Source organism: Ambystoma mexicanum, chromosome 1q (assembly GCF_040938575.1).
Source record: "Ambystoma mexicanum isolate Mex_15411 chromosome 1q, UKY_AmexF1_1, whole genome shotgun sequence".
NCBI classification, from domain to species: domain Eukaryota; kingdom Metazoa; phylum Chordata; class Amphibia; order Caudata; family Ambystomatidae; genus Ambystoma; species Ambystoma mexicanum.
The window spans coordinates 621,018,037-621,043,934 of record NC_090922.1 but is presented as its reverse complement, the minus strand read 5'-3'; the positions used below and the strand labels follow the sequence as shown (position 1 = coordinate 621,043,934).

Below are 25,898 nucleotides of genomic sequence, written 5' to 3'. Positions count from 1 at the left end.
TGGCCGGGTGCCCATCCCCCCTCAGAGGAAAAAGCATCAAGGCAGCCCGGCCAGAGCTCCAGGGCGGCTGGGGGTGCTGCCCCTGGCTTTGGGCATCTGTCCCCAAGCCCAGCGATAGTCCCAGGGAGCCCTGGCAGGGTTCCCATCCCTCCCTGGAGGGAAAAGCTTCAATGTGGTCCGGCCAGAGACCTAGATCGGCCGTGGGTGCTGCTGTCGGCTTCCAAGAGGTGGCCAAATGGGGCCAGACCCCCCGTTCCCCCACCACCAGGGAAGCAGAAAGGATCTGCACTTCTGTGGGGGGGATTCCTGCGAGGGCTGGCCCACATGCACTGGGCCAGCCCCCTTGGTCCCCCAAGGTTGCCACTCTACATGGAGTGGAATGTTGTTTTGCCCTCCTTGGGAGCAAATTGGTTCAAAACAGCACCAACATGCCCCCAAAGAAGGCAACACAACAATGTGCGCTCTTGCTGCCAATTTTGAGAGTTGGGGTGGGAGGCTGTTTGTCCAGAGGGTGTGCTCCACACCCCAGAATAATTTTCCTGGTGGCCTAGGGCTCCTTTCTGGTCCCCCCGCTCACCTGCCAGGGTGGCAAAATTGTGCCAGACCCTCAATTTAGCCCCCCACCGGGTAAGCAGAAAGGATCTGCCATTCCTTGGGGGGATTCCTGAGGGGGCTGGCCCCACAAGCACAGGGCTAGCTCCATGATGCCTCCAAGTGTCCCTCTCCCAAAAATGCCCTATTTTGTTCTGCCTTCCTTGGGGGCAAATGGGTGCGCACCCATCTGCCCTCAAAGAAGGCAAAACATTGTGCCCTCTATATTTCAATTTTATGTGTGGGGGGCTGTTTGGCCTGGGTGGATCCCTCACCCGGAAAAATCAGTTCCCTGGTGGTCCAGTGGTGATTGCTGGTCGAGGATTGAATGATCCTTGACCAGCAATCTGCTTGTGGGGGAGGCTTGTTTGAAACGGAAGAGTCACCCCTTTCCAACAAGTCCTACCCCAAGCAGATCAGGCAAACAATGCCCATGCAGCCCGACAAACCGTGTCTGCACAATTTACAAGATGAAGCCAAAAGGCTTTAGCATGTAAATCTCACTTCTTGCTCACGTCAGGGCTGACCCCCCCCAGCATGAAATGGGAAGTCCCCCCCTTCATTGCCTGGGGGTCGGGAGGATTGTTGCTGCTCCGGGGAGGAGGGGGGGCAGGAGGGGTGTTTCTGCCCTCCCCCAACAGTTAGGCAGTGCGGAGGATGAGATATCTTGTCCCCCGCAGTTAAAGGGTTAATCAGACAGAGGGCATCTAACTCGCTAGTCCCCGGGGAGATCTCTCTCAGGTGGCCAGGGAACAGCCATTGCCTTTGGATCCAGACACTGGGGTGGACCAGTGCGGGAGGATCACCTGGGTGAGGGGTCTTCGGGAGTGGGGGTGAGATAGCCGATGGGGAGATGCGGTATCCCCCCCCCATCTACATCCCCACTGTCACTTGCAGGTCATTGGTGGTAGTCGAGATTTCTGCTACTGTACCTTCTGTCTCACCCACCCGGCTCGTTACGCTGCGCACATCCTGTCGTAAAAAGTGCTTTTAAAACAGCGAAGACGGCCCGTAGATCGCTCTGAGCATTCTTTATAAATGAAACTGCCATGCCTCTGCTGCAAACGAGTGTGCGCAGGGACTGACACACGCAGCCAGATGAGGGAAGTCACAGGAACAATGTAAATGGTGTGTGTGTGTGTGTGTGTGCACACGTGGGAGAGGAGGGGGAATGTTTGCAGTGGGGATTGGAAGGGGCAGGGGAAACATGTGATTACGTGACTCTGGGGGAATGTGTTGGGCTGGGAGGGGGGGGTTGATGGCCCCAATAGTAGCAGCACACCACCAAGCGAGAGAGAAAGAAAGTAAGAGGGAGAGGAAGAGAAAGGGAGAGTGAGAGAAAAAGCGATAAAGAAAATGAGAGAATGAGAGAGGGTAAGAGGAAAATGGAGAAAGAGAAAAATAGAACACGAGAGAGCTAAAGAGAGAGAAACAAAAAAAGATAGACAGACAACAGCTGCAGCACAGAGATCCGCATTGCAGGACCAACAGAGTACACTGTCAAGCTTGCGCAAATCAGTCAAATATCCCCTAGACCACCTGGGAGAAAGAGCGAGAAAGGAACCATCTTACCATAAACCTATCCTAATACCACAAGGGAATGGGTCCTAAAACATGAACTTGGACACTGCAGTTCCTACGCCGCCATCTTTAGTACCTGGTGAGTCTACCGAAAAAGTGGGCAGGGCTTCGGACCAGTTTTATGATTTTGTTTCTCACACATGCACAGCCGGGTGCAGAATACAGGGCGAGATTGGCCTGGCATAGTTGTCCAATCCTCACAAGGGGAGGGGATTTAAGCAGATGACAGAAAGTAGAAGTGTGGGTTTTTCGGGTGAGGTCTGAGGTGGACGACCAAGAGACCAGCAAGATGAATGAGGGAGTGGCAGCTTGTGGAGGAAATGTGCATAGGCGAGGAGAGTTTATGAAGGGCAAGGACAATTTCCTTTCATGGCGAGTATAGGGATGTTGAAACGTTTAATTTGCCATTTACTGCAAAGCAACATACTTTGCAGTAAATAGCCAATAAACTATCACTGTGTGTTTGTCCACTGGGTTGCAGCATTGGCCAAATATGATATTTATTCATGGTGAAATGCACCAATTAATATAAAACACTGTGGATTTTTATTTTCAACATATTTGGGGATAAGGTATTACCTTTGAAGTGAAGTGGTTCTGCAGCGTGAGTGTGCGTGTTCGAGTACAGAGGTTCGTGTAAGGAGTGAATGTGGATTGAATAGTACAGGGCGACAGGAAAGTGTTTAGTAGTTGGTGGGAGGAGAAGCCGTAGTGGGAGGAGGAAAGCATTAATGGGAGGAGAGGATTCACAAGTTAGGGATGAAAGTCCTGTCCCCATGCACCATTGTTGAAATGTGCTCCAATGGCGAGTATAAGAGCACCTAGCATGCTGTCCTTTAGATTCTTAACTGCAGCCGAAAGTGAGATGCAGGGGACAGTTGATTTGGTCCCACGCACATGACAATCTAAGTTGGCAATAGTGTTCAAGGTCTGTGCTTTCATGCCCCCTTTGGATTATGTTGTTTAAGTGGTCTTGTATAGCGCCCTTTTGCCAATAATGTTGGTGCATGGCACTTCAAGACAAAGATGTTGGCGGGGGCAAGGTTAGTGGGAAAGACGGGAGAAAAGCTGTGGTGTTGGCAAGTGTAAGTTTGAAGCACCATTACCTCTGGCCAAGCACAGGCGATGGGTATCTCTAAACCAGGGATCCTTGATTGGGGATGCGCTACCGTAAATGTGTGGAACAGAAAGCTGGACTCCTTTATAGAGAGCTCAGATGTTAGGCCAACTAAGCACCTAGATGCTTCATGAAATTAGACAGAAGATGTAGATCCAACTTGCTTAGTTAACAAGCCATGTCTCAAGTTGTTTCCTAGACAGCAGGTCACTCACTTCAATGCGAAGATACTTGGGTAAATTAGTTCCAAAGTTTGGTGGCCAATATGGAGAAAGATGATCCTCCTGGTCTCTTCTTCTGAAAATCAGATTAAGGACTCCACCCAAGTGTTCTGTAGGGTGAGCAATGCTGGACAATTCTTGTGAAGCAGGCTGGACCTCTTCCATGGTAAGCATGGTGGGCAATGCAGAGGGTTTTGAAGTGTATTATTTTCTTGACATGGAGTCAGTGAAGCATGCCAAGTGGAGGGGCGATTTGTTCAAACCTTTTCATCTTGAGAAACAATCTGGCTGCTGTGTTTGTAGTCTGTCCATGAGTTATTCCGTGAGGACAAAATAAAGTATATATGCATAGTCCAGTCTTGTTATCACAGCCATGGTCCTATGAGTGAATGACAGATATGGTCTGATGTGTCGTAGAGTAAACAGCTTCTCACGATGGCTCTTACTTGCAGTTCTAGCGTGAGGCTACTGTCCATTGTGGTTCAGAGGTTCCATAACATGGAGGAAGTTGTGGGGGCGAAGGAACTGTCAAAATATCTAATGGGTGTGACAGTGTCAGGAGCATGGTCTGTGTCAGAGGGGAACAGGGACCCCCTTCCATCCTGGGACAGGAGTTGTTCAAGTCACCCGCTCAACTACAGCTCAAAAAGATCAGGCTAAAGGGCCCCTCGATCAATGCCGCTCATTCAAAACCTTCCCAGTCAATGATCTAGAAGCAAACTTTGCAGGCTTCCCACCACAGGGAATACATCAGGACTCCTGGAATTATTCTGCAACTCTGCTACTAAACTAGTTGACACTCATGCCCCCCTAAAATCCAGCCGGGCTAAAACCAAACCATTTGGCCCAGGGTACACGCCCGAAACAAACGCTCAATCAGAGCCCTAGAGAAACAGTGTCGCAAAAGCCATAATTCAGGAGACCTCACCAACCTCAAATCTCTCAGCGCAAACATTAGGATTATGATTACTGAGGCCAAAGCTGCTTACTACTCCACCACCATTGCGGCAGCCTCCAATAGGACCAAGGCCCTCTTTGAAGTAGTAAAGCATTGTACCAAAACCTCACCCGACTCGAGGTACCCGCAACTCAGGAAAAATGTGAATCCACACATTTTAGGGTGAAAAAATAGGCTAAATCCGAGAGACCATTGAATCAACATCTGACAGCATTAGCATCCCCTGCATCCCGGCACGCATGCACACACCACTTCTGAGCCTAATTTGCTCCTCTATTTCCCCAAGATCTCCCAAAAATGATTTTTATTTATTGCTTGTGCGTTTATAAAGCGCCAATACAGCAAATGATGTTTCAAGGCGTTTCTCCCTCAAACCTACTTCTTACTCAGACAATATAATTCCGGCCTCCATCATTGAACAATTGACAAGCGTGGTGCTTAATGCACTCCTCAGCATCAAGAATGACTCCCACGCAGAAGGATCATTAATGAACACCTGTAAGACTGGTCTCATATGACCTCTTTTGAAAAAAACAACCGTAGATCCAGACAACCTAGCCAGTCAGCTACAGGCCCCTTACAAGCCTCCCTTTTATTGGCAAAATCTTGGAAAAAGTAGTTGCTACATAACGACTAACCAGAATCGAGCAACTCCACCTCCTAAATGACAATCAGTCAGGGTTCCACCCAAGTGTAGCATCGAGACAGCCAGCATCCAGGTGGTGTATGATGCCCTGCAAATCATGCATAAGGGCGACGTATGCCTCCTTGTCCTCCTTGACCTCTCGGCTGCATTCAACACAGTCGACCACCACATCCTTCTATCCCTCCTTGCTGACAGGATGGGACTCTGGCACTGTCCTGAATTGGTTTGCCTCCTACCTCTCAGGCAGATAACAAGCTGGGCAGATGAAGTTGCTGCGTTCTAATTGACTGCAGGTCTCCTGCAGAGTCCCTCAAGGCTCCACCCTCTCACCAATCCTTTTTAACCTTTACATGGAGCCTCTGGGCACTCGCCTCAAAGATCCCAATATACCCATCCACCAATTACGCAGACAATACTCAGTTGTACACGAGAGTAAATAGTTTGCAGGACATCTTTCGTCTCTGTGATTTTATATCCATCATCCAGTTCTGGATGTCGAATGCCTACCTCAAACTGAATTTGTCCTCATTGGTCCACCCGCTTGTCCAACAATGGCTCAATGATATGCGCCTAGAAGGAAATTATCCACACATCTCAGACTCAGAAAAATCATTAGGCTTTACCATGGACAGCAGTCTGTCCTTACAGAAATACATCACCAAGAAGGCCCAAACAGCCTGGCTCAGAATCTCTACCCTTAAAAAAAATCAAACCCTTCATCCCACACTTCCAGACTGTGGTGCAGGCCCTTGTGGTCTCACACATCAATGGGGGAACTTCTCTACTGACCGGGCTCCCAGCTGCTCACTTGGCATCTCTAAAAACAGCTCACCACGCTGCAGCATGTCTTGTTACAGGAGCACAGAAATTTGACCGAATTACCCCCATCCTATGCAAACTATATTGGCTTCCACTCCCAGCCAGGATACTATTCAAGACTGCATGCATCATCTACAAAGCAGTCACGAGTAGCACACCAGCGTACCTGGCGGCTAAGCTCCACACATCTGATGGCACATGCTCCTCACGCAGCAAATCGACCAACCAGCTTGAATCACAACTCATCCACAAAGAGAGGACCCGCAAACAATCCTTCTCTTGTCATGCACCCACCCTCCGGAACTCGATCACGGTGTACTTTGCTACAGTTAAAAGATGCCAGCCCAAATGCCTGCTACCTACACTCAAGCGCTCCGTTGCTCTCGAGCTAGGTCTGCAATTTAAACATTAAAATAAAAATACAAATATTAAAAAGGGTTTACCAAAGACAGTTCTGCTGCAGAGTTAGGGTGAGGGAATTGGTAGGGCCCCAGTTTCTGCCCCCCTGTATGTGCATTATTAAATGAATATAGTGCCACTGTCAATCACTCCATACCGTGACAATTTGATGCTGGCCTGTGTTGGTTTTATTACAGAACTACCGATACCACCATGCACATCAGCTGTCCTGGACTGTAAAAGGGAGGGACCTGCGGTGCCAGTAACATCTACGAGTGGAGAAAAAAAACAAGGTCGTAAAATAAAAATGGTGAGGGGCCTCAAAAAGTGGCCTTCGAATCCCCAAAATAAGAATTCTGATTTAACACGTAACAAGAATGGGAAATGGCTACTCAGGAACACAGGATTAATTATTAAGGAAAAATGAGCCATAGACAGTGGGTCTTAGAGCTTCTGTCGTCACTCAATACCCCATTGCAGCACACTCTGCGTAGTCAGCCAGGAGTCTTTGGTAGCAAGCAAGAGGAAGCAAGGGCAGTTGGTGATAAATACAGTAGAAAAATCCAGTACCTGTCCAGGTGAAAGGCAGCAACCTCTGCATTATGTCGGTCGTAGCCTGCATACGGCTCCCCATCCACCACATAGTCCCGGCTGTACCTGAAATGTGAACCAATATGGATTATACAAGGAATTGCAGTTCTGCCCAACCAGTAAATATCCAATCACTTAAATACATGAAGCACATATAAAATAGTGTTAAACTAGACTGGCAAAAAAAATGTACGAAGCGTGAAACCCTACCACACAAGAACATTTAGGACACACCAGTGAAACATGCTACTGACAATGCTTAAGAACCTTAATATGCAAGCCTTTCACCTGGAAGACTTATTAGCAACTCATATCAATTTGTCAGAGCTTTGGAAAGTTACATTTAAAATTAATAGCACTTCACTACATCCTGTGTAGCAGAAAAGGTGCTGAGTCAATGCGGGCATGGCTGTATGAGACAGACCTGGCCTGTACAGTTGCATGAGGGTCACCTGCAGCAAGTGTGAACTCAGTAGCTCAAACTCCAACCCTTTGATTCTGGGGGCGGATCTACCACTGTGCTGCACAGCACTACCTGTAGCAGAAAGTGATCACAGAAGCACCCTCATGTAGGGACACAGCCAAAACCACTGCAGAGGGGCCCACTGTGGCAGAGTGTGAGAAGAGCAGGTCTACTGACTTCTCATTACCCCACCATGCCCAACCCACAGTGGTCAACCTGGCTAGCTCCACTGCCCAGTATCTACAGCAGCAATAAGCAAGCCTAACCGGTTGTACAAACCTGGGCCCCCTGCAAACTAGTCTGGGAACGTTGTGTCTAAATCTCAAGGATCTGGGAGAGGTACCCAGTCTCAAACAATTCACAGTCCCCTCTCTAACAGTGTGGGACCACTATACGGCCTCAGTAGCAGGACCACTGCGTGGGCGTCCCGACCCTGAAGCATATAAGACCAGTAGATTCCACAGACATTTTCCCTTCACCCAAACCTCAGGGGAAAACCTAGCATTTTGCACTACGCAGTGCCACCCGTAGCCGAGTGCGAGCGTTTCAACTTCCACAATCCTGGCAATAGACCTAGCCTATACCGATTCATGGGTGCATTCTGCACCAAAGTGGACGAGACAATTTCCACATACGTGCTGAAAAGCGTAACTAGTAACATGAACCTGTGCAAGCAAGCAGAGATAATTCCACATCCCAAAGAGTGGTGGGACAGCCTGTATCACTGTAGCACACTGATAACAGAGAGGCTTTCACATCCCATGAGGTGGGAGCTGACCTGAAACAGGGCACATGAATCTGCAGAAATGTCTGATCCACACCATCCTTACCAACTGCAGCGGTTCTTTGTAAGGACAGCAAGTTTTGCGGCCTGCAGGAGAGGGCTTACGATACAACAATCTTGTAAAAGGTAGATATCTCCCCTTACATTTACTACTGGGTGATTTTTATTTCCACAAGCGATGGGGAGGAACAAATGTTAAATATTACAGTTTGCTTTTACACCTGATAATGCGCTAACACTAAAAAGCTAGTTCCAGAAAAACATGACATTGTGCGTGGTCTGCATTAGAACATACAAATATGCTGGTATCTCCCTCATGAAAAATTGAATGTGGGACAGAATTCTCAGCTCTGCGATATTTTCTGCATAAACTGTCAGTTAAATGTGCCAGCTGCAACAACCTGTGTGCAACCTGAAAGTCACAGGTTTGAATCCCAGTAAACTGGCACAGCAACTTCATCCTTCCAAGGTTGATACAATAACTATAGTTTGCAATTCTGAAGGTTCATCCTATCCTTCTGGTGCGTGACACAAATATTTTTGCTACTACCCATATAAGGGATACATTACTCACCGTAATCGTATTTCTGATGCTTGTATCTGCTTAGATTCACATGCTGTGCATAGGCCGACATCTAGTGGAAGCTGCGGAGTATTACAGTTTGTTTTTCGAAGTCGAAAAATGGGCGTCGACACAGGGCGTGCCAGTAATACTATCCCTAGTGTGACGTCCCCTGTACCCATGATCCCTCACGCGTCTGGGATCCCCAGATTGTGTTTTTCCTGACATGAGGTAGCATGAGGAGTAGCGTGAGTACAGATAGTCCAAGCAGATAGACAGAAAGGTAAGACTACAAGCAACCATGCGCCTTCTCTCGGAGGGGAGGAAGGGTGGGTCGCATGTGAATCTAAGCAGATACAAGCATCAGAAATACGATTACGGTGAGTAATGTATCCCTTCTGAGGCTTGTGGAATCTGCTTAGATCACATGCTGTGCATAGATTAGCGAGCAGTACCAGAAGAAGGAGGTGGGATGTGAGAAGGGTCATGAGCAAACAGGTGTCTTAGAACCGCTTGTCCCACTTGTGTATCTGCCTTGGAATGAGTGTCAATGCAGTAATGCTGAGTAAAAGTGTGAATAGAGCTCCAAGTAGCTGCTTTGCAAATGGTGTCAAGGGGAACATTTGCAATGAAAGCCAGAGTGGCCCCAATGCCTCTGGTAGAGTGGGCCCTTGGCGTAAAAGGCAGAGTTTTTTCAGAAAGAGAGTAACACAGCTGTATACAGTTGATAATCCACTTTGAGATAGCGCCCTTAGAGACGCGATCCCCCTCTCTGCCTGTAGCTACGGAGACAAACAGTTGATCTGTTTTCCTTAGCGGTCTGGTTTTATTTACATAGTATAAGACCGCCCTACGCACATCTAGGGTGTGTAGTTTCACCTCACCTGAGCTTTGTGGGTTTTGGAAGAAAGCCGGAAGCTCGATGGACTGGTTTACATGGAACTTGGATATGAATTTTGGTGAGAATCTAGGGTGTGTGCGTAAAACCAGTTTGTCCTTGTGGATAGTAAAGAAAGGATCTTGCACTGACAGAGCCTGAATTTCACTGACCCTTCTTATGGAGGTAATGGCTACTAAGAAGGCCGTTTTATAAGTCAGGTGTTTGAGACTACTTTTATGCATGGGTTCGAAGGGGGGCCCCATGAGCTTAGATAGCACCACATTGAGATCCCATCCTGGCGGTGGGTTCGAGATAGGAGGGTGAAGTCTCTTTACTCCTTCCATGAAGGCTTTAACCACTGGTACTTTCCACCACGAAACCTTGTTATGGGATGTGGTGTAGGCTGAGAGGGCTGCCAGGTGTACTTTCAGAGAGTTAAAAACCAACCCTGCATCCAGCAGGTGGAGCATGTATGTTACAACGTTGGAAGGAGTGCAATCAACCGGGTTGATTTGTTTACTCTGGCACCAGATAACGAATCTTTTCCACTTGTCAAAGTAACAGTGCCTTGTATTTGGTTTCCTGGACTCTTTTAGAATGTCCATACACCTCTGTGGTAATTTGAGATGTCCAAACTCTATGACTTCAGGAGCCATGCTGCTAGGTTCATAGAGTTGGGTTCCTGATGCACTGTTTGACCTTGTTGCTGGGACAGAAGGTTGTACCAGGCTGGGAGTCTGATGGGCTCGCATACCGCCATCCTGCGTAGGTGTGGAAACCATGGTTGTCTCGCCCACATGGGAGCAACTAGGATGAGCGTCATCGATTCCTTGTTCATCTTGTACACCACCTTCCTGATGAGAGGAGTTGGTGGGAAAGCGTACGCAAACATCCCTGACCAGTTCATCCACAGGGCATTCCCCTGGGAGTCCGGTTGTGGGAACCTGGATGCAAATCCTGGGCATTGTTTGTTTTCGCTTGTGGCGAATAGGTCTATAGTGGGGAAACCCCACTGAGAGAAGAGATCTTCTACTACGTCTTTGTGCAGGACCCATTCGTGTTCTTCTGGGAGGGAGTCTCTGCTTAGAGCATCCGCTAGGGAATTGAGCTCCCCTGGAACATGTTGCGATGACAGGAAGATGTTCCGTCTGAGTGCCCATATCCATATTTTCTGGGCAAGCTTGGACAGATTTGGCGAACGAGTCCCTCCTTGCTTGTTCAGATAGAACATGGCTGTCGTGCTGTCCGTCCTGATCTGCACCGACAAGTTTAGTAGATGGGGCTCGAACGCCTGCAGCGCTCGGAATACTGCCAGAAGCTCTAGCAGATTGATGTGGTTCTTGGCTACTGAGTGAGACCAGAGACCCTGAGCTGTGTGGTGGAGATGGTGAGCTCCCCACCCCGTCAGGCATGCATCTGTCGTCACCACTGCCTGTACTTCGGGATCGTAAAAGGGTTTCCCCTTTGCGAGATTCTCTCTTGTCCACCAGTGTAGGTTCTGTACGAGTGTTGGCGAAACGACCACTAGATCGTCCCACTGACCACTTGCCTGAGACCACTGTTTCGCCAACCATTCCTGCATGGGACGCATGCGCAGACGCGCGTGGGGGACCAGGTAAATGCATGACGCCATCATGCCGAGTAACCGCATAGCTTTGCGTACTGTTATCTGTTGACCTGACTGATAATGCGGAATTTGCAGAAGTATGTTCCGAATTCTTTCTTCCGAAGGGAAGGTCAATCCTTTCTGAGTATCTAGGATAGCTCCTAGAAACTGTTTTGAGGTGCTTGGCACCAGACTTGACTTTTTCTCGTTGATGGAGAAGCCTAATTCGTGGAGGAGGTCGATGGTCCTCTGAATGTTTGACCTGCAGATTCCTGGGGTTTCCCCCGTTATGAGCCAGTCGTCCAGATAAGGGTACACTGGGATTGCCTCCCTGCGTAGGTGTGCAGCTGCCACCGCCAGTACCTTGGTGAATACCCTTGGTGCAGAAGCTATCCCGAAAGGCAGTACCTTGAATTGGTAGTGGCGACTGTCCACCTTGAAGCGCAAGTATTTTCTGTGCGCCGGGAGCATGGAAATATGAAAATAGGCATCTTTCATATCCAAGGTTGCCATGTAATCCCCCTTTTTTAGGAGTGGGATTACCTCTTGTAGTGTGGTCATACGGAATTTTTGGGGCTTGACATACTTGTTGGCAGGCCGTAAGTCCAAAACTGGACGCATTGTTAAATCTTTCTTTGGCACAAGGAAGTAAGTTGAATAGATACCCTTGTTTACCTGGTGTCCCGGGACGAGTTCTATCGCGTCCTTTTCTAGCAGAATGGCGATCTCCTCGAGGAGGATCTTCTGATGTTGTAAAGAGTGGACTTTTTGTCTTGGAGGATGGTTCAGGGGACGTTGCAGTAGTTCTATGCAGTACCCATTGGATACTGTTGACAGCACCCATCTGTCGGATGTTATCCCTTCCCATGCCTGGGTGAAACTTGATATTCGTCCCCCTACTGGGGTTGCATGGGAAGGGACCCTGAACTGAGCGTCACTGCTTTGGTGGAGGCGTGCCTCCTCCTTTACTGGGGCTGCCTCTGCCTCTACCACGTCCTCTTTTACTACCCCTACCATACGCCTGGGTAGACTGTTGTGAGCTGGTGTTCCACTGTGTACCCTGGGTGTGGGAGTAGCTATTTCCTCTATTGGAATTTTGGCCGCGGGGGCGACGAAAATTGCCATTCCCTCCTTGGTTAGGTGGTTTGGTAGTTAACTGGCCAAGGGATTTGAGGGTGTCGAATTCTTCCTTAGCGTTTTTTAGAGCGTCCTCGACTGCCTTACCAAACAGGAGATCACTTTCCACTGGTTTGTCTAAGAGCGCAGCTTGTGTTTCTGCTTTGAATCCCGACTGCCTCAACCAAGCATGCCTTTTGATGACAGTCCCCTCTGCTATAAGTCTACCCGCATTGTCAGCGGCGTCCAGAGTTGCTTTTACAGTGCAGCCTGACACGTTCCTTCCTTCCGCACAAATGCGAGCTAGCTGGCTTTTAAGGGGTTCGGGAGCAGAGTCTATTAGTGCTGCCACTTCTTCCCACTGGTGACAGTTGTAGCTAGCCAACAGTGTGGTGGAATTCGCGATTCTGGCTTGGTAGGCTGCCGTGGAAGCTACTTTCCTGCCAAAACCATAAATTTTTTTACTTTCTTTGTCGGGGGGAGCCTCAGAGGAAGATAATGGTGTACCAGCTCTTTTGCGGGTGTTGGTTACTACTAGAGAGTCTGGCTTAAGTTGACCTCTAATATATAGGGGGTCCGACTGGGCTGCTTTAAACAGCTTCTCCACTCTCGGATTTACAGGTCTTGTCAGGTTTGGGTTGACAAGGGATGGTGCTATTCTGCGTTGAACAGATTTTAGGATGGGAATGGTCTGGGCTACTGGCTTCCTTTCCCCTATTAGTTCTTCCGCAAAGTCCCTTTCTTCCTGGACACCTTGTGTGTCTATGTGGAAGTGGTTAGCTGCCCGAAAGAGCAGTTCATTCAGGAGGGGCTGATTATCTATTGGGGAGTCAGACACTGGGGCTTCCCTTTCGACTGGTGAGTCCATTCTGAAAATATCTGGGCTATTTTCTGGCTCATCCTCGTCTTCGTCTTCGCCGTAATAATCTGATCCTGCAGGATCTTCTGGCGTGTCAATTTCCTGACCTTCTATCAGGGAAGAGTTTCCTTGGTCTGTAGGGAAGAGGTAAGAATAGGGTTGGACCTCGATGGGGTCTAAAGGCCTAAATGGTGTCTCGACCCGGGGTCTTTTATTTGAGGGGATAGGGTCCCCTGACCCTGAGGGAGAATCTTCCTGAGGGTTTAAAGCTAGGAGTTGTTCAGGATGTCTTTCGAAAAAATTCGCCAAGGAAGACATCCTTGTCATTACTCTGTCAATGTCCTCGCATGACCAGAGTTTTGAGCTTGGGGTGACCTTGCTGGGACTTTCTATGGATTGGCCCTGAGAAGACTTGGTCAGTTCTTTTGTAGTGGAGGACTGCAAGGGTTGTTTCCTTTGCTGTTTACCCCCTTCCCCGTGGGTGGAAGTGTGTTTCCCCTTTCCCTTATCTTTCGACGCCTGGCGTCGAGGATCGGAGGTGGAATCCCTGTCTTTCGAACTAGCCTTCGAAACTGGCCCCTCTTTACTCCCAAGTGATGTACCCTTTTCCTGGGGTGCAGGCTGGGGGTGGAAGTCGTGTTCATCTCCGGACGATTGATCTTCCGGGATATTAATGGTCGAGGCACTCTGTGCAAGTGTGGAGGCTTGCCTGACGTCGTGCGGCGACCTCGACCGGGACCGCCCAGAGGACGTCCTTTCGGACCGCTCCTTCTGTGCCTCTTTCCGAGGTTTCGACGACGTCGAATCTCGGGTGGATTTTTTGTGTTTAGCGTGTGTATGTGTAACGCTTTTGTCGCCGGGGGACTTCCCCATAGTCGCCGGGACGGACGACCTTCCGAGGCCGGGGACGTGCGTTCGGCTGTCCTTCGACGCCTTGGTGCCCTCGCCGTCCGAAAGTTCGGCGTCGCTGCCGTCGCTGAAGGTACCCTCCGCCTCCATAGCTGCTAGCTTGGCGTGGTGGGCCCAACGCTTGGTGGAGCGGTCCTTAAGAGTTTTGGCCTTAAACCTATTACAGGCCCTGCAACCCGTCTCGGGGTGGTCTCTGGGTAGGCAAAGGTTGCACGTAGCGTGCTTATCTACCCAAGGGTATTTCTTATTACACTTGGGGCAAAACTGAAAGGGCGTACCCTCCATACGCGCCTGTGGGCAGCGGGCAAGTGTGTGTAGGTAATAAGGTGTCGAGTGTGGAAGTGTACCACCCCCACTCTCCCTACTTGTAGGGCCGAGGCCAGCGGCCCAGGCCCGAGCCGAGGCGGAAGCCTCAAGGCCCAATCCGTCGGGTATTCGACGTTGATCTCCTCCCCGGTTCGGCGTCGAGATGTTGATCGACGAAAGGTTGGCCAAACGGGGCAAATTAGAATTAGTTTAGAGTGAAAATATGGCAAAGCCAGGGAACTCCGATGAAGTGCTTCCGACCAGAATGGCGGAAAAAAACAATCTGGGGATCCTAGACGCGTGAGGGATCATGGGTACAGGGGACGTCACACTAGGGATAGTATTACTGGCACGCCCTGTGTCGACGCCCATTTTTCGACTTCGAAAAACAAACTGTAATACTCCGCAGCTTCCACTAGATGTCGGCCTATGCACAGCATGTGATCTAAGCAGATTCCACAAGCCTCAGAACTTGGTTTACCCACCTTTTCCTGGTGAACCCTCATCAAGGGTACTGAAAGGTATATAATTATGCTCATAATTCTCAGCTAAATTCCAAAATATTCTCCAACTCAGCAGATGCTATCCAAAATGGTACAATCTGTATGTGCCAAATAAATCAATGGATTGCATAGAATTCCCCCAGATAAAATCCAACCAAAAGAGAAATTCTATTTATTTATTTAATTCATTTTAACTTTCGTAGAGCACGCCAAACCTTTAGGCATTAGGGCGCTGGCTGCATGAATAAGGCACACTAAGGTACATCAAGGATCATAAACAACAACAGAAGGCAACTAAATAGGGATAGAAGGCACAAGAGTCAAGGGGAAGTGATGGTCTTGGTGAAGGGCTCCTGCAGGTAGGGCATCCTTGGTGAACAGCAATGTCTTGAGGTGCTTGCAGAAGACCCAATATGATTGTTCAGCTCCAGGTTTGTGTGGGAGAGTGTTCCAGTGTTCTGTGGCAATGGCAGGGAAGCTTGCACCCCCAGCTCTTCTCAGTCTGTACCTTGTGGTGATCAGTATTTACCCTATGAGCGTAGAGACAAGGTGGCGTCTAGATACACTCCTAGGATTTTAACCACGCGGGATACTGGTATTGTGATTCCATCTATGGTAAAGGCTTTGTAGTTGAGGTCAAGTTTGTTGAGGGTAGTCTGGGAGCCTGTCAGGAGGATTTCTTTTTTTTTTGTTGTTTACATTGGTGGCATAGCATGTTGGAAGCCATCCAAGCTTGCATCGAATGATAGGTAAGAGTTCAGGGTAATGGTGGCAGCATTATAGCAGCACTATAGGTTGGAGAACATCCAGAACAGAACAACCATTAAACATTTGCCCTCTCAATTTGGAATCTGCCCCCCCTGGTAACAACAGTAAAGAATTTAGGAATTATGGTTGAGACCAAGCTTCCCCTGGCACCCTAAATGGCATCATCAGTAAAGAAATGTTTTTACCAGTGGAGAATTCTTTCCCATTACTGAAATTTCAATGAAAGGAACAGATAATAGCATTGGTAAAGTCCCACACTGACCATACCAATTTTATCTACCTAGGCAGTCTGGCATATAGGGCGTTGCGATTTCAGAGTATACAGGTAGCATGAAAGCTGGGCAAATAACACCTGTGTTACGGTCTCTTCCCTGGCTTCCAGATACAGTTGGAATACAATTTAAAGCCCTCTGCACAGCACAGTATCCGTTTGCCAGAAAGTCTGCAGGTTAATCAGCAACAAACGTGGGCCGGAAAGTTACAGGCCACGCCGACCCGGCTGCCCACGGAAGGGATGTCCCCCTACTCACCGCTGCTCAGCAGCTGAGGTCCGCCTCTACCCAGGGCACCGGCCTCCACAGCCAGCAGCGCCGTGTGGGTCTAGTCTCTGCGCAGAGTTGATCACCACCCAGCCAGTGGCGGGTCACCTGTGCGAGACAGAGCCTCGGATCTCCACCTGGCAAGTGCACTCGGGCGACCCAGCTTGTCAACTGCCTGCAAGGGTGTTCCTAGTGACTGCTCTCCGGGTGTAGGCTCACTCCGTCCCCAGTCGCCTCAGAGCTCAACACAGTATGGCCATCTTGGCTAAGCACCACCTAGAGCCCCCCAATGATCCTCCCAATTCTGCTCAGAAGTCTTTTACAGACAAATTTTAGGGTGGTGAAAATCTGAAAGTTACCAGATTTGTTATTCAAAAATAATCCAAATGACTTTTTCTCGATGGAAACCAGTACACGTTTCTATACGTACATAGGTTTTTCATGCCTTTTATTCTCAATTCTATTTTTCTGATGCCCTGATTGCTGATGCCCTGACAGCGGTCGGGAAGCCACACCCAGACACATTTCACATAGAATTGAAGAATAAATTGAAATGTGAGAAATACGTTTTTGGATTTGTAAATGCCGCAATATTTACAAATCAAAAAACGTTATTCTGAATGCGGCAGCTTTCGCTGGGAGTCTCCTGGACTCCCTCAGGGTTGGGGGAGCCCAGGAGACTCCACGCGAAAGCTGCCGCTGTCAGAATAACAACGTTGTTGTATTTGTGATTGCCGTGGTTTTCTAACCACAGAATTCACAGTCCCCTCTCTAACAGTGTGGGACCACTATACGGCCTCAGTAGCAGGACCACTGCGTGGGCGTCCCGACCCTGAAGCATATAAGACCAGTAGATTCCACAGACATTTTCCCTTCACCCAAACCTCAGGGGAAAACCTAGCATTTTGCACTACGCAGTGCCACCCGTAGCCACAACAACGTTCTATTTTTAATTGGTGCGGCTCGGCTTTTTGCCTTCATTTTAGGTTTTCTGTGCTTCCCTGGGATTGGGGGGCACAGAAAACGTAAAAAGAAAGTGAAGGCAGCCTCCTCAGCTCTGCTCAGGCTGCAGTAAGCAAAACCTCCCAGTAGGGGGCTTTTGCTGCTTGTTTAGTGCCACAAGGGCAGAGCTGAGGAGGCTGCCTGAAATCACAAAATGGATGCTCCCATGTTTTCTCAAAGTGTTTACATAGGAACTTCCATTTAAAATATGTCTAAACTATGTTTTAGACTATTGCCAATCATTTTATAAATCATTTCTGAGCGCACTATTCCTTTAACCAAGTGTCAACGTACAAGAAAGGACATGTCTTAACCACCAACAACACATCGTGCGTGAGCAAAGCCAGACTGCATTAGCATCCAAATTTGCAATAACCGTAATCAACAAAGTCTATCAACTTTCAGTCATCTTTTTGGCAAGGACCTTGGAAAAGAAAGAACGTCCTCCTGGTCAGTTAAGAAATGAATCTTATTACTTTGTACCACTCGCAATCTTGACGTATATAGCTTTGCATACTGTAGCCCTCGTTTACATAGCCGGCGTTTCACCACCAGAAAGGAAATGTGTCTGGACACAGTGCGTAACATTCGGGTAAAAGGAGATCTTGGATTTGTTGATATTGGAGATCACCCAGTTGGCATGCCTTCCTCAAGATAATTTCCCTCTTTATTTGTCGTCCCATGACATGCGGTCAAAGATATAATACATTATAGCTGGGCTGTAAATGATACATGTCGCAAACGATGTGCCCTCCTCCCAAGGACGCTCTCTGATCATTCCCCTGTGCTGAGGAGATTTGGATTGGAGGGTGGATCTATTACTAGTCCTTTTTGGCGATTCAAGGCACAGGCACGACAAGACATTGTATTTCAAGGGAAGATACTAGAGATTATTCATACTTTTTTTTTTTTTTTTAGACCAATGTGGGGTTTTGTGCCTTCTGTGGGGACGGTGTGGGTGTGGGAAACATTTAAAGTATACTTGCAGGGGCACTGCATTGTGTTGGAGAATGGGGTCCTTAAAAAGGTACTCTGCAGCAACTAACGGGGTTGGAAAGCGTGCTCCAGCAGCTGGAGACCGGGCAATCTCTTAGAGAGGGTACGATCAGAGTCGCAGTTGAGCGATTCAGACTTGAAGCCGACAAGGAAGTCAAATATCTCGCTGCCCCTCGAATGGCACGCAAATATGGCAAAGAAGGCAGGCCTGCATGGCATTTGGCTAGCTTACTGAGGCGCGAGAACAGTCATGAAGATATATCTGATCAGATATGAGGATAGGACGCTTGTATTATAGCCAGATAGGATACTGAGAGCCTTTCATCGTTTCTATGAGAAGCTATATACTAGGAAGGAAACCCCTCTCCTGGAAGCTTTGCATGCATTTGTGGGTAGTCTGGGAGAAGATGTTTAAAGAGTTCTGTGATGCTCTAATTACCGTTATTGATATTTTTAGCGGCTTTTAAGGCATTGCCAACTTCCAAAGCACCAGGTTCCGATGGCATCACATCAGAATTGTATGAAGAATTCGGAGCAAATGTGGCATCACACCTGCTTCAGGTGTGGCAGGAGGCTTTGCAGGTCGGTGGCTTGCCTCACACGATGAGAGTGGGGGTAATTTCACTGATTTCAAAGGCTAGCAAGGTCCCAGTAGATTGCTCGTCTTACAGGCCGATTTCAATAATAAACCTATATTCTAAGATTTTCTCCAAGATAGTGGTGGATAGACTCCTTCCTCATCTTACCACTATAGTTCATCTAAGTCAATTTGAATTTATGCAAGGATGTTCCACTGCCTTGAACTTGCAGCAGATGTTTGCGATCTGTGCACAAATTGACACAGCGGTCCACACTGTGGGAGCCTTATTAGACTCAGGAAATGCGTTTCATTCAGTGGCATAGGAGTACCTGTGTTTTGGAGAAGATGGGAATCCACTATTTTTTGCACTGTGTGAAGTTATTGTATGAGGGGGCCACAGCGAGTATTGTGTTTGTTTGGCCCCGTTTTTGTTGGGGCGGGGTACGCGGCAAGGGTGCCCACTATCGCCACTATTGTTTACACTGGCCATTGAGCCCCTTTCAGTTTGACTATGGTCGCTTCACCGTCAGCGTGGGCTAGCCTAGGGGGTAAGGGGAGGATGCGCGAGTTGCTGTCCCTATATGCAGACGACATTGTACTATACATTAAGTACCCCAAGTTGAATTTGCTTTCCCTTACTTAGGTAGTGGAATATTTTGGTAAAGCATCAGGTCTGTGCATAAATTGGTCCAAATTAATGCTGTTCCCATTGACGGACATGACTAAGCCGACTCAAGGGAATAGCATATATCGCTGGGAGCAGTCTGTAGTCCAGTATTTACTTATTAAGGTGTGCAGGGACTGGGCCACACTACTGAAGAACAATCATTTTGCATAGTTGGAACATTTATGGAGAAAAATTGATAGATGGATCACGGTCCTGCTCTGCTCTCAGGCCGTGTCACCATTATTAAGATGGTGTTGCTCCCTTTTGACCAGGGGGGCAGTTCTTTGCAGAATTACTATTAGAAAAATTGATATTGCATCCCAGGGTATGACATGAGAGCTAAAAACAGCTCCTAGGCGTCAGGCATCACCAAGTAGGCAGGAGCTACCACTAGGGAACTAAGAGCGAGTACCCAGCGCACTGCAAATCTCACTTCCACATTAGAGGCGCACTTTAACTTTTTGTCCATTTTCTATGATTCATTATGTTTAAATGTGTACTAGATATGCCCTAAATCTTCTTTATAAGCATTCTCAAAGTTAATGTCACATATGCATGTGTGTACGGCACCAACTGGCCTGGGGACCCAAATGTAGCTTCTGATAGCTGTAGGTTTCAAGCTAGCTAAACAGGATCTCCTAAGCTAGAAGCAGGAGCCGAATAGCTCCCAGCTCCCCTCAATTTTGAACCCTGCATCTGAAGATTCCTACTGTTAAATGGGATATGTTATTCACACCACACGTCCAAGGGGGTCTAGGAGTACCGGATCCAGGGCTGTATTACTTGGCTGCCGAGGTGTCGTTTGCTTCATTCTGGATGCCTGATTCACGAACATTGCTGCACGTAGCAGTGGAGAGGCATTCGACCCACCCGTGTTCACTGCAGGGTGCCTTAGTGACTTGGACCACTAAGGAAAAGTGGCAGTTTGATCCGGTGGGGTGTATGATTAATGCATGGAACAGACTCAAACGGCTGCTCAACCCATCTGAATATTTATTTATTTATATTTATAAAGCGCACAAAGCGGCCCTTAGGCATCGTGGCGCTGTTACAGTAGGCTTACTTAGTTGTGCAGGGAGTAAAACAAATGACAATGAGGACCAACATTGTGGTAAAAAGATACAGAGAGAGAGTTACAAATTACATGGTGGGGTTAGCCAGGTGTTCAGAGGAAACAGGTTGTGGTGGCTTATGCAGTGGGGACGGCTTAAAAAGGGACTAGACAGACATTAGACTTAACAGTGCAACTAGCAATGTGTATGGCATGATGTGTCCGTGGTTACAGGGGGCACAAATCAGACGCACAGGCAATTCATAGATCAATAATAACTGGAGTTCCGAAGGGGTGCCGGGTTGTCTGGTGTGCATGTTTAGTTGAAGAGTTTGGTCTTAAGCGCTTTCCGGAAGACGGTGTATGAGGCTTCATTTCTGAGTGAGGTGGGCAAGGCATTCCAGTTTTTTGGTGCTAGATGTTGGCAGCTGGAGCTTCCCGCCTTGGCTCTTTTGAAGGTGGGGACGTAGATCTGATTTGATTGGTGAGAGCGAATGGGTCTGGAGGATGTGACTGGAGTAATTTTTTCGGATAAGTAGGGGGGGGGAACAGTGCGATGGAGGCATTTATGTGCGATGCCCATGGTTTTAAATAGGATGCGCTCTTTGACTGGCAGTCAGTGCACATCTCTTCTAGCCTTTGAGGGATGTTCCCTTTTCAGAATGCTCAGTGTCGCTCTGAGGGCATCGTTTCGAGTGACTTGTAACCTGAGGAGATTTCCAGAAAAAGGGCATTGCAGTAGTCCAATTTGGCCCCAATAGTGGCCCTGGCTATCGCAAGGCAGTTTTTGGTAGAAAAGTAGGGTTTGACCACGTTGATGATTTTGGTGGTGAGAGCTGCGGAGGAAGCAATGGCACTGACTTGGCGCATCATGGACAGTGATGAGTCAATGAATACCCCTAGAGTTTTGACTGCTGATGACACAGTGATGGAGTATTGTCAATGTTAAAAGTCCTGTATTGAGGGTCAAGTTTGTTGAGCGTGTCTGGTGCCTACCAGGAGGATCTCTGCTTTAGCCCCATTGAGATAAAAACCCTTTGCTGCCATCCATGCCTGTATGGTTGTGTATATGTTAGCTAGAGTAGCTGAATCCTGAGAGGAAGTACTTGCGTACTAGCCGGTCAAGTGGCACAGCGAGTAGAGCGCTCGCTTTGACATCCGTGCAGAGCCTGTTAACGCAGGTTCGAATCCCGGCAGGGCCAAACTCAGCCTTTCATCCTTCCGAGTTCGATAAATGAGCACCGCACACGTGGGTAATAATAAGCAGCGCTCAGATACCTGAGGGTTCGTAGCGCTATATAAATGCCTAATTATTATTATTATTATTATTATCATCATCCTCGGCATAGTTTGTGTACGCTATGCCGCGATCATCCAGATCATTGAAAAGGGGTAGGGTAAAGATATTGTATAGAGTGGGTGCGGTACACCACAGTGGATGGTAGTGGGGGCTGCGCATGCCTGGTCAGAGAAGACTCTCATGAGTCTCCCCTTGAGGAAGGAAGAGATCCAAGATGTAGCCTCAGGGGAGAAGTGGGCTGCATTTTTTAGTTGCTTACATAATTCATCATGGTCAACAAGATTGAACGCAGCCGACAGATCTAGGAGGAGAAGTGCTGGCTTGCCTTTGTCCATGATGTCACAGAGTTGTATCTTGAGATCCAGTAGAGCAGATTCTGTCCCATGGGCAGGGTGGAAACCAGATTGCCTCTTGACCAGTATGCCATTTGCCTCCAAAAACTGCTGGATTTGCATATAGGCAACTTTGTCCAGAATTCTGAGCAGGAATGGGACCGTGGTGATAGGTCTGTAGTCAAAGAGTGTTTCTGGATCTAGGGAAGTTTTATTTTTAGTAGAGGGCGAACCCACGCCTCTTTAAGGGATGCAAGGACTGTGTTGGACTTGAATGAGGCATTGATGAAAGCTTTCAGGAAGGGGCTAAGATGTCAGCACACACCTCGACGAACTGGCTGCATCGTCTTTGCATTTTGAAGGTTTGATTTTCCGAATGATGGCAAGTACTTCAGTCTCTGTTACTTCCCTGAATGAGAGAAGAACAAGTTACTTACCTTATCTGATAACGTTCTTTCGATGGGATGTTCCTCCGACATATTCCACATCTATGACAGGTAATGACCTAAGCTGTGCTGCTTTGGAAAATTTTTGGCAGAGGGCGTCCTGCGTCGATGACGTTGATACGTTGTTCCTCGAGGGCCTCTGTCGAGGGTCGATGTCACCAGATGTTATATATAGGATGCACGGCACCCATAGCCTCAGTTATAAGTTTTTCCCCAGCATGTGCGGCACTAATCACCTGCCAGTTTGACTGCAGAAAGCCTTGCGGAAACGTAAGCTGTAATCGCATAAGAAATTGGGAGGGTGCGATGTGGAATACGTCGGAGGAACATCCCATCGAATGAACGTTACCAGATAAGGTAAGTAACTTGTTCTACGAGGGGATTGTGTCCTCCGACGTATTCCACATCTATGACAGACTCCCAAAGCAGTACCAATGTATGGAGGTGGGAAAAGAATTTACAATTTCATAATTTTGGAATGCCCAATTAAATGGCTGAATAGAGGACTGCCTTACCAAAGGGCAAATCCTGCCCATGGATGAGTCCAAGGAATAGTGTCTCACAAAAGTATGGACAGAGACCCATGTGGCTGCTTCGCAAATGTTGCGAATCGGAACACCCCTCTGCAGGGCAGTGGAGGCAGACACACCCCTGGTAGAGTGAGCCCGTAAGCCCACTGGAGGGTCCTTTCCCGCCAAACGGTAATACTCAGAGATCGTCAAAATGATCCATCTAGACAAGGTCTGTTTGGAAACAGCCTGACCCAAGTGCCGTCCAGCATAACCAACAAAGAGCTGATCGTCCACTCTGACACGGGACATCCGTGAGAGAGAGAAACTCAAAGCTCTCCTAGGATCCAACCTATGGAGCCTCTCCTCTTCCTTAACAGGATGTGGAGGAGGATAAAACGCTGGAGAGTTACCTTCTGGCTCAAATGAAATTCCGACACAACCTTCGGAAGAAAAGAAGGCCGCACCTGCAGGACAACCCTGTTCCCTTATGGAACACAGTAACGGGTGGCTTGGCAGAAAGTGCCTGCAACTCGCTCACTCTGCGTGCGGAAGTAACCGCAACTAAAAACACAGTTTTAAAGGACAACAGTCGCAACGGACAAGAATGTAAGGGCTCAAACGGATCTCCCATTAGGAACTTAAAAACCAAAATTCAAATCCCATCCCGGCACCTGGAAAGGCGACGGTGGAAATACATTAGTTAGCCCTTTTAGAAACTGAGAAATCAAAGGGATCTTAAAATAAGAACATTCCTCAGACGGGCGCTTAAATATGGACAACGCCGCCAGGTAACCCTTAATGGTACCCACTTGCAGGCCCTTGTGGGCTAAAGAAAGCAAAAAAAAGCAAAGACGACAAAACCACAGTCACAGAACTTTCTCCAACGGCAACGGTACAGGGATTTCGTTGCGGGCCTTCTGGCCTCCATCACATCTTCGGGGAGGCCCAAATCCTTATACCTCAACCTTTCAGATACCAAGCATGAAGGCTGCAAGACTTGACCTCTGGATGGAGAACCCGACCGCCATCCCGTGAGAGCAGATAGTCTTGGTAGGGAAGACGGCGTGGAGGGCAGATGGACATGTCTAGAAGTTGCGGGTACCACGCTCTCCTGGCCCATGCCGGAGCAATGAGGATCATTCGGGAACCGAACCTCCGCAACACTTGCGGAATGACTGGGACTAGAGGAAACACGTACGGCAGTGGGAAGGACCACTCCACTACGAACGCGTCCCCTAAGGCTCCTCTTGGGGGAAATTCCAGCGAGCAGAATCTTTTGCACTATCGATTGACACTTGTGGGGTTGCCCAAAGGGCGAAGATCTCCAACAGAACTTCCTGAGCCAGCTCCCACTCGTGAGAGACCATGCCCTGCCTGTTGAGAGCATCTGCCGCCACGTTTTTGTCTCCGGCCAGATGAAATGCCGAGATCGAAATTTCCTGCTGGGTGGCCCAGAACCAGAGATGAATCGCCTCCGTGCACAACGGGAGTGTCCCTGCCCCCCTTTTTTTGTTGAAGTAGTGCATGGCCAACGTATTCCGTATTGTCTGTCATAATCGGGACATTCTTCTCCCGCATAGACAGCAGAAAAGCCTTCAGGGCTAGCCTGACGGCCCTCAGCTCCAACAGATTGATATGGAGTCTGGACTCCGACAGAGACCAACGGCTGCTGACTGTCAACTCTTTAGCATGAGCTCCCCATCCCGTGAGGCATGCGTCCAATACGATCGTCACCTCCGACCAGGGTAGCCAAAATGAAGCCCCCTTCATCAGATTGCCTTCGACGGCCCACCACAGAAGATCCTGGGCGACTGAGGGCAGCACCTGAACGGGATCCGACATCCTGCCGGAGGCTTGCGACCCCCGCATCTAGAGAACCCACTGCAGAGATCTCATCCGCAGCCTGCTCTGGCACCAGAAGAATGCAGGATGCCATAAGGCCGAGCAACCTCAAGAACTCGAACGCCGGGAGACTCTGGGCACGTTGAAACCTGTCCACCATCTGCAGAATGTGATACGCCCTCACCTGGGGAGGCGAACACTGCCCCAGAGATGTGTCAAGCACTGCTCCGGGGTACTGGAGCCGCTGGGTAGGTGTCAAGTGGGACTTCTTTAAGTTGAGGGAGAAGCCCAGCCTGTGAAGGAAGTGGCAGGGGACTGACAGATGATCCAGGATAGCGCGACCTGATCAACCAATCGTCCAGGTAGGGGTAGACGTGAATCCCCACTTACTTGAGATACGCTGCCACCACCACCTTGAGCTTGGTGAAGACCCTCGGGGCGGAGGTCAATCCGAACGGCAGGAACCGAAACTGAAAATGCGAGTCGCCAACCGCGAACCTCAGGTACTTCTTGTGCTTGGGATGAATCGGCACATGAAAGTAAGCATCCTTGAGATCGAGAGACACCAACCAGTCCTGAAGTTGAAGGGCCTGGAGGACTTGAGAAAGAGTCACCATCTTGAACTTGTCCTTCCTGAGGAGCTTGTTCAGCCAATGCAAGTCCATGATGGGTCTCAATCCCCCGTCTTTTTTCGGGATAAAAAAATAAGGGTAATACCATCCCTTGTTCCTCTCCACAACAGGCACTAGTTCTATGGCGCCTTTCTCCAGCAGGGATTTAATTTCCTGCGCAAGGAGTGGATCCAGACTCTTCAAAGAGAGCTTCCCTGGTGGGTTGTTGTGAGGCCTCTGCCGGAAAGGAAGATGGTAGCCATGGGCTATGATCTCCAGAACCCACACATCTGAAGTAATGGCACACCATTCTACAAGATGCTGCGCCAGCCTTCCCCCAA

General features: G+C 48.6%; 1 protein-coding gene across 2 annotated transcripts in view; it reads right to left on the bottom strand.

Moving 5' to 3' along the window:
- The window catches only part of FAM20B (FAM20B glycosaminoglycan xylosylkinase), a 357,456-nt gene that overhangs the window by 174,584 nt on the left and 156,974 nt on the right, over nucleotides 1–25,898 (bottom strand). For both annotated transcript variants that reach the window (XM_069641175.1, XM_069641174.1), the window contains exon 3: nucleotides 6,903–6,989. In XM_069641175.1, coding sequence (XP_069497276.1) covers nucleotides 6,903–6,989 — 87 coding nt within the window. The remainder of the gene's footprint in view (nucleotides 1–6,902; nucleotides 6,990–25,898) is intronic.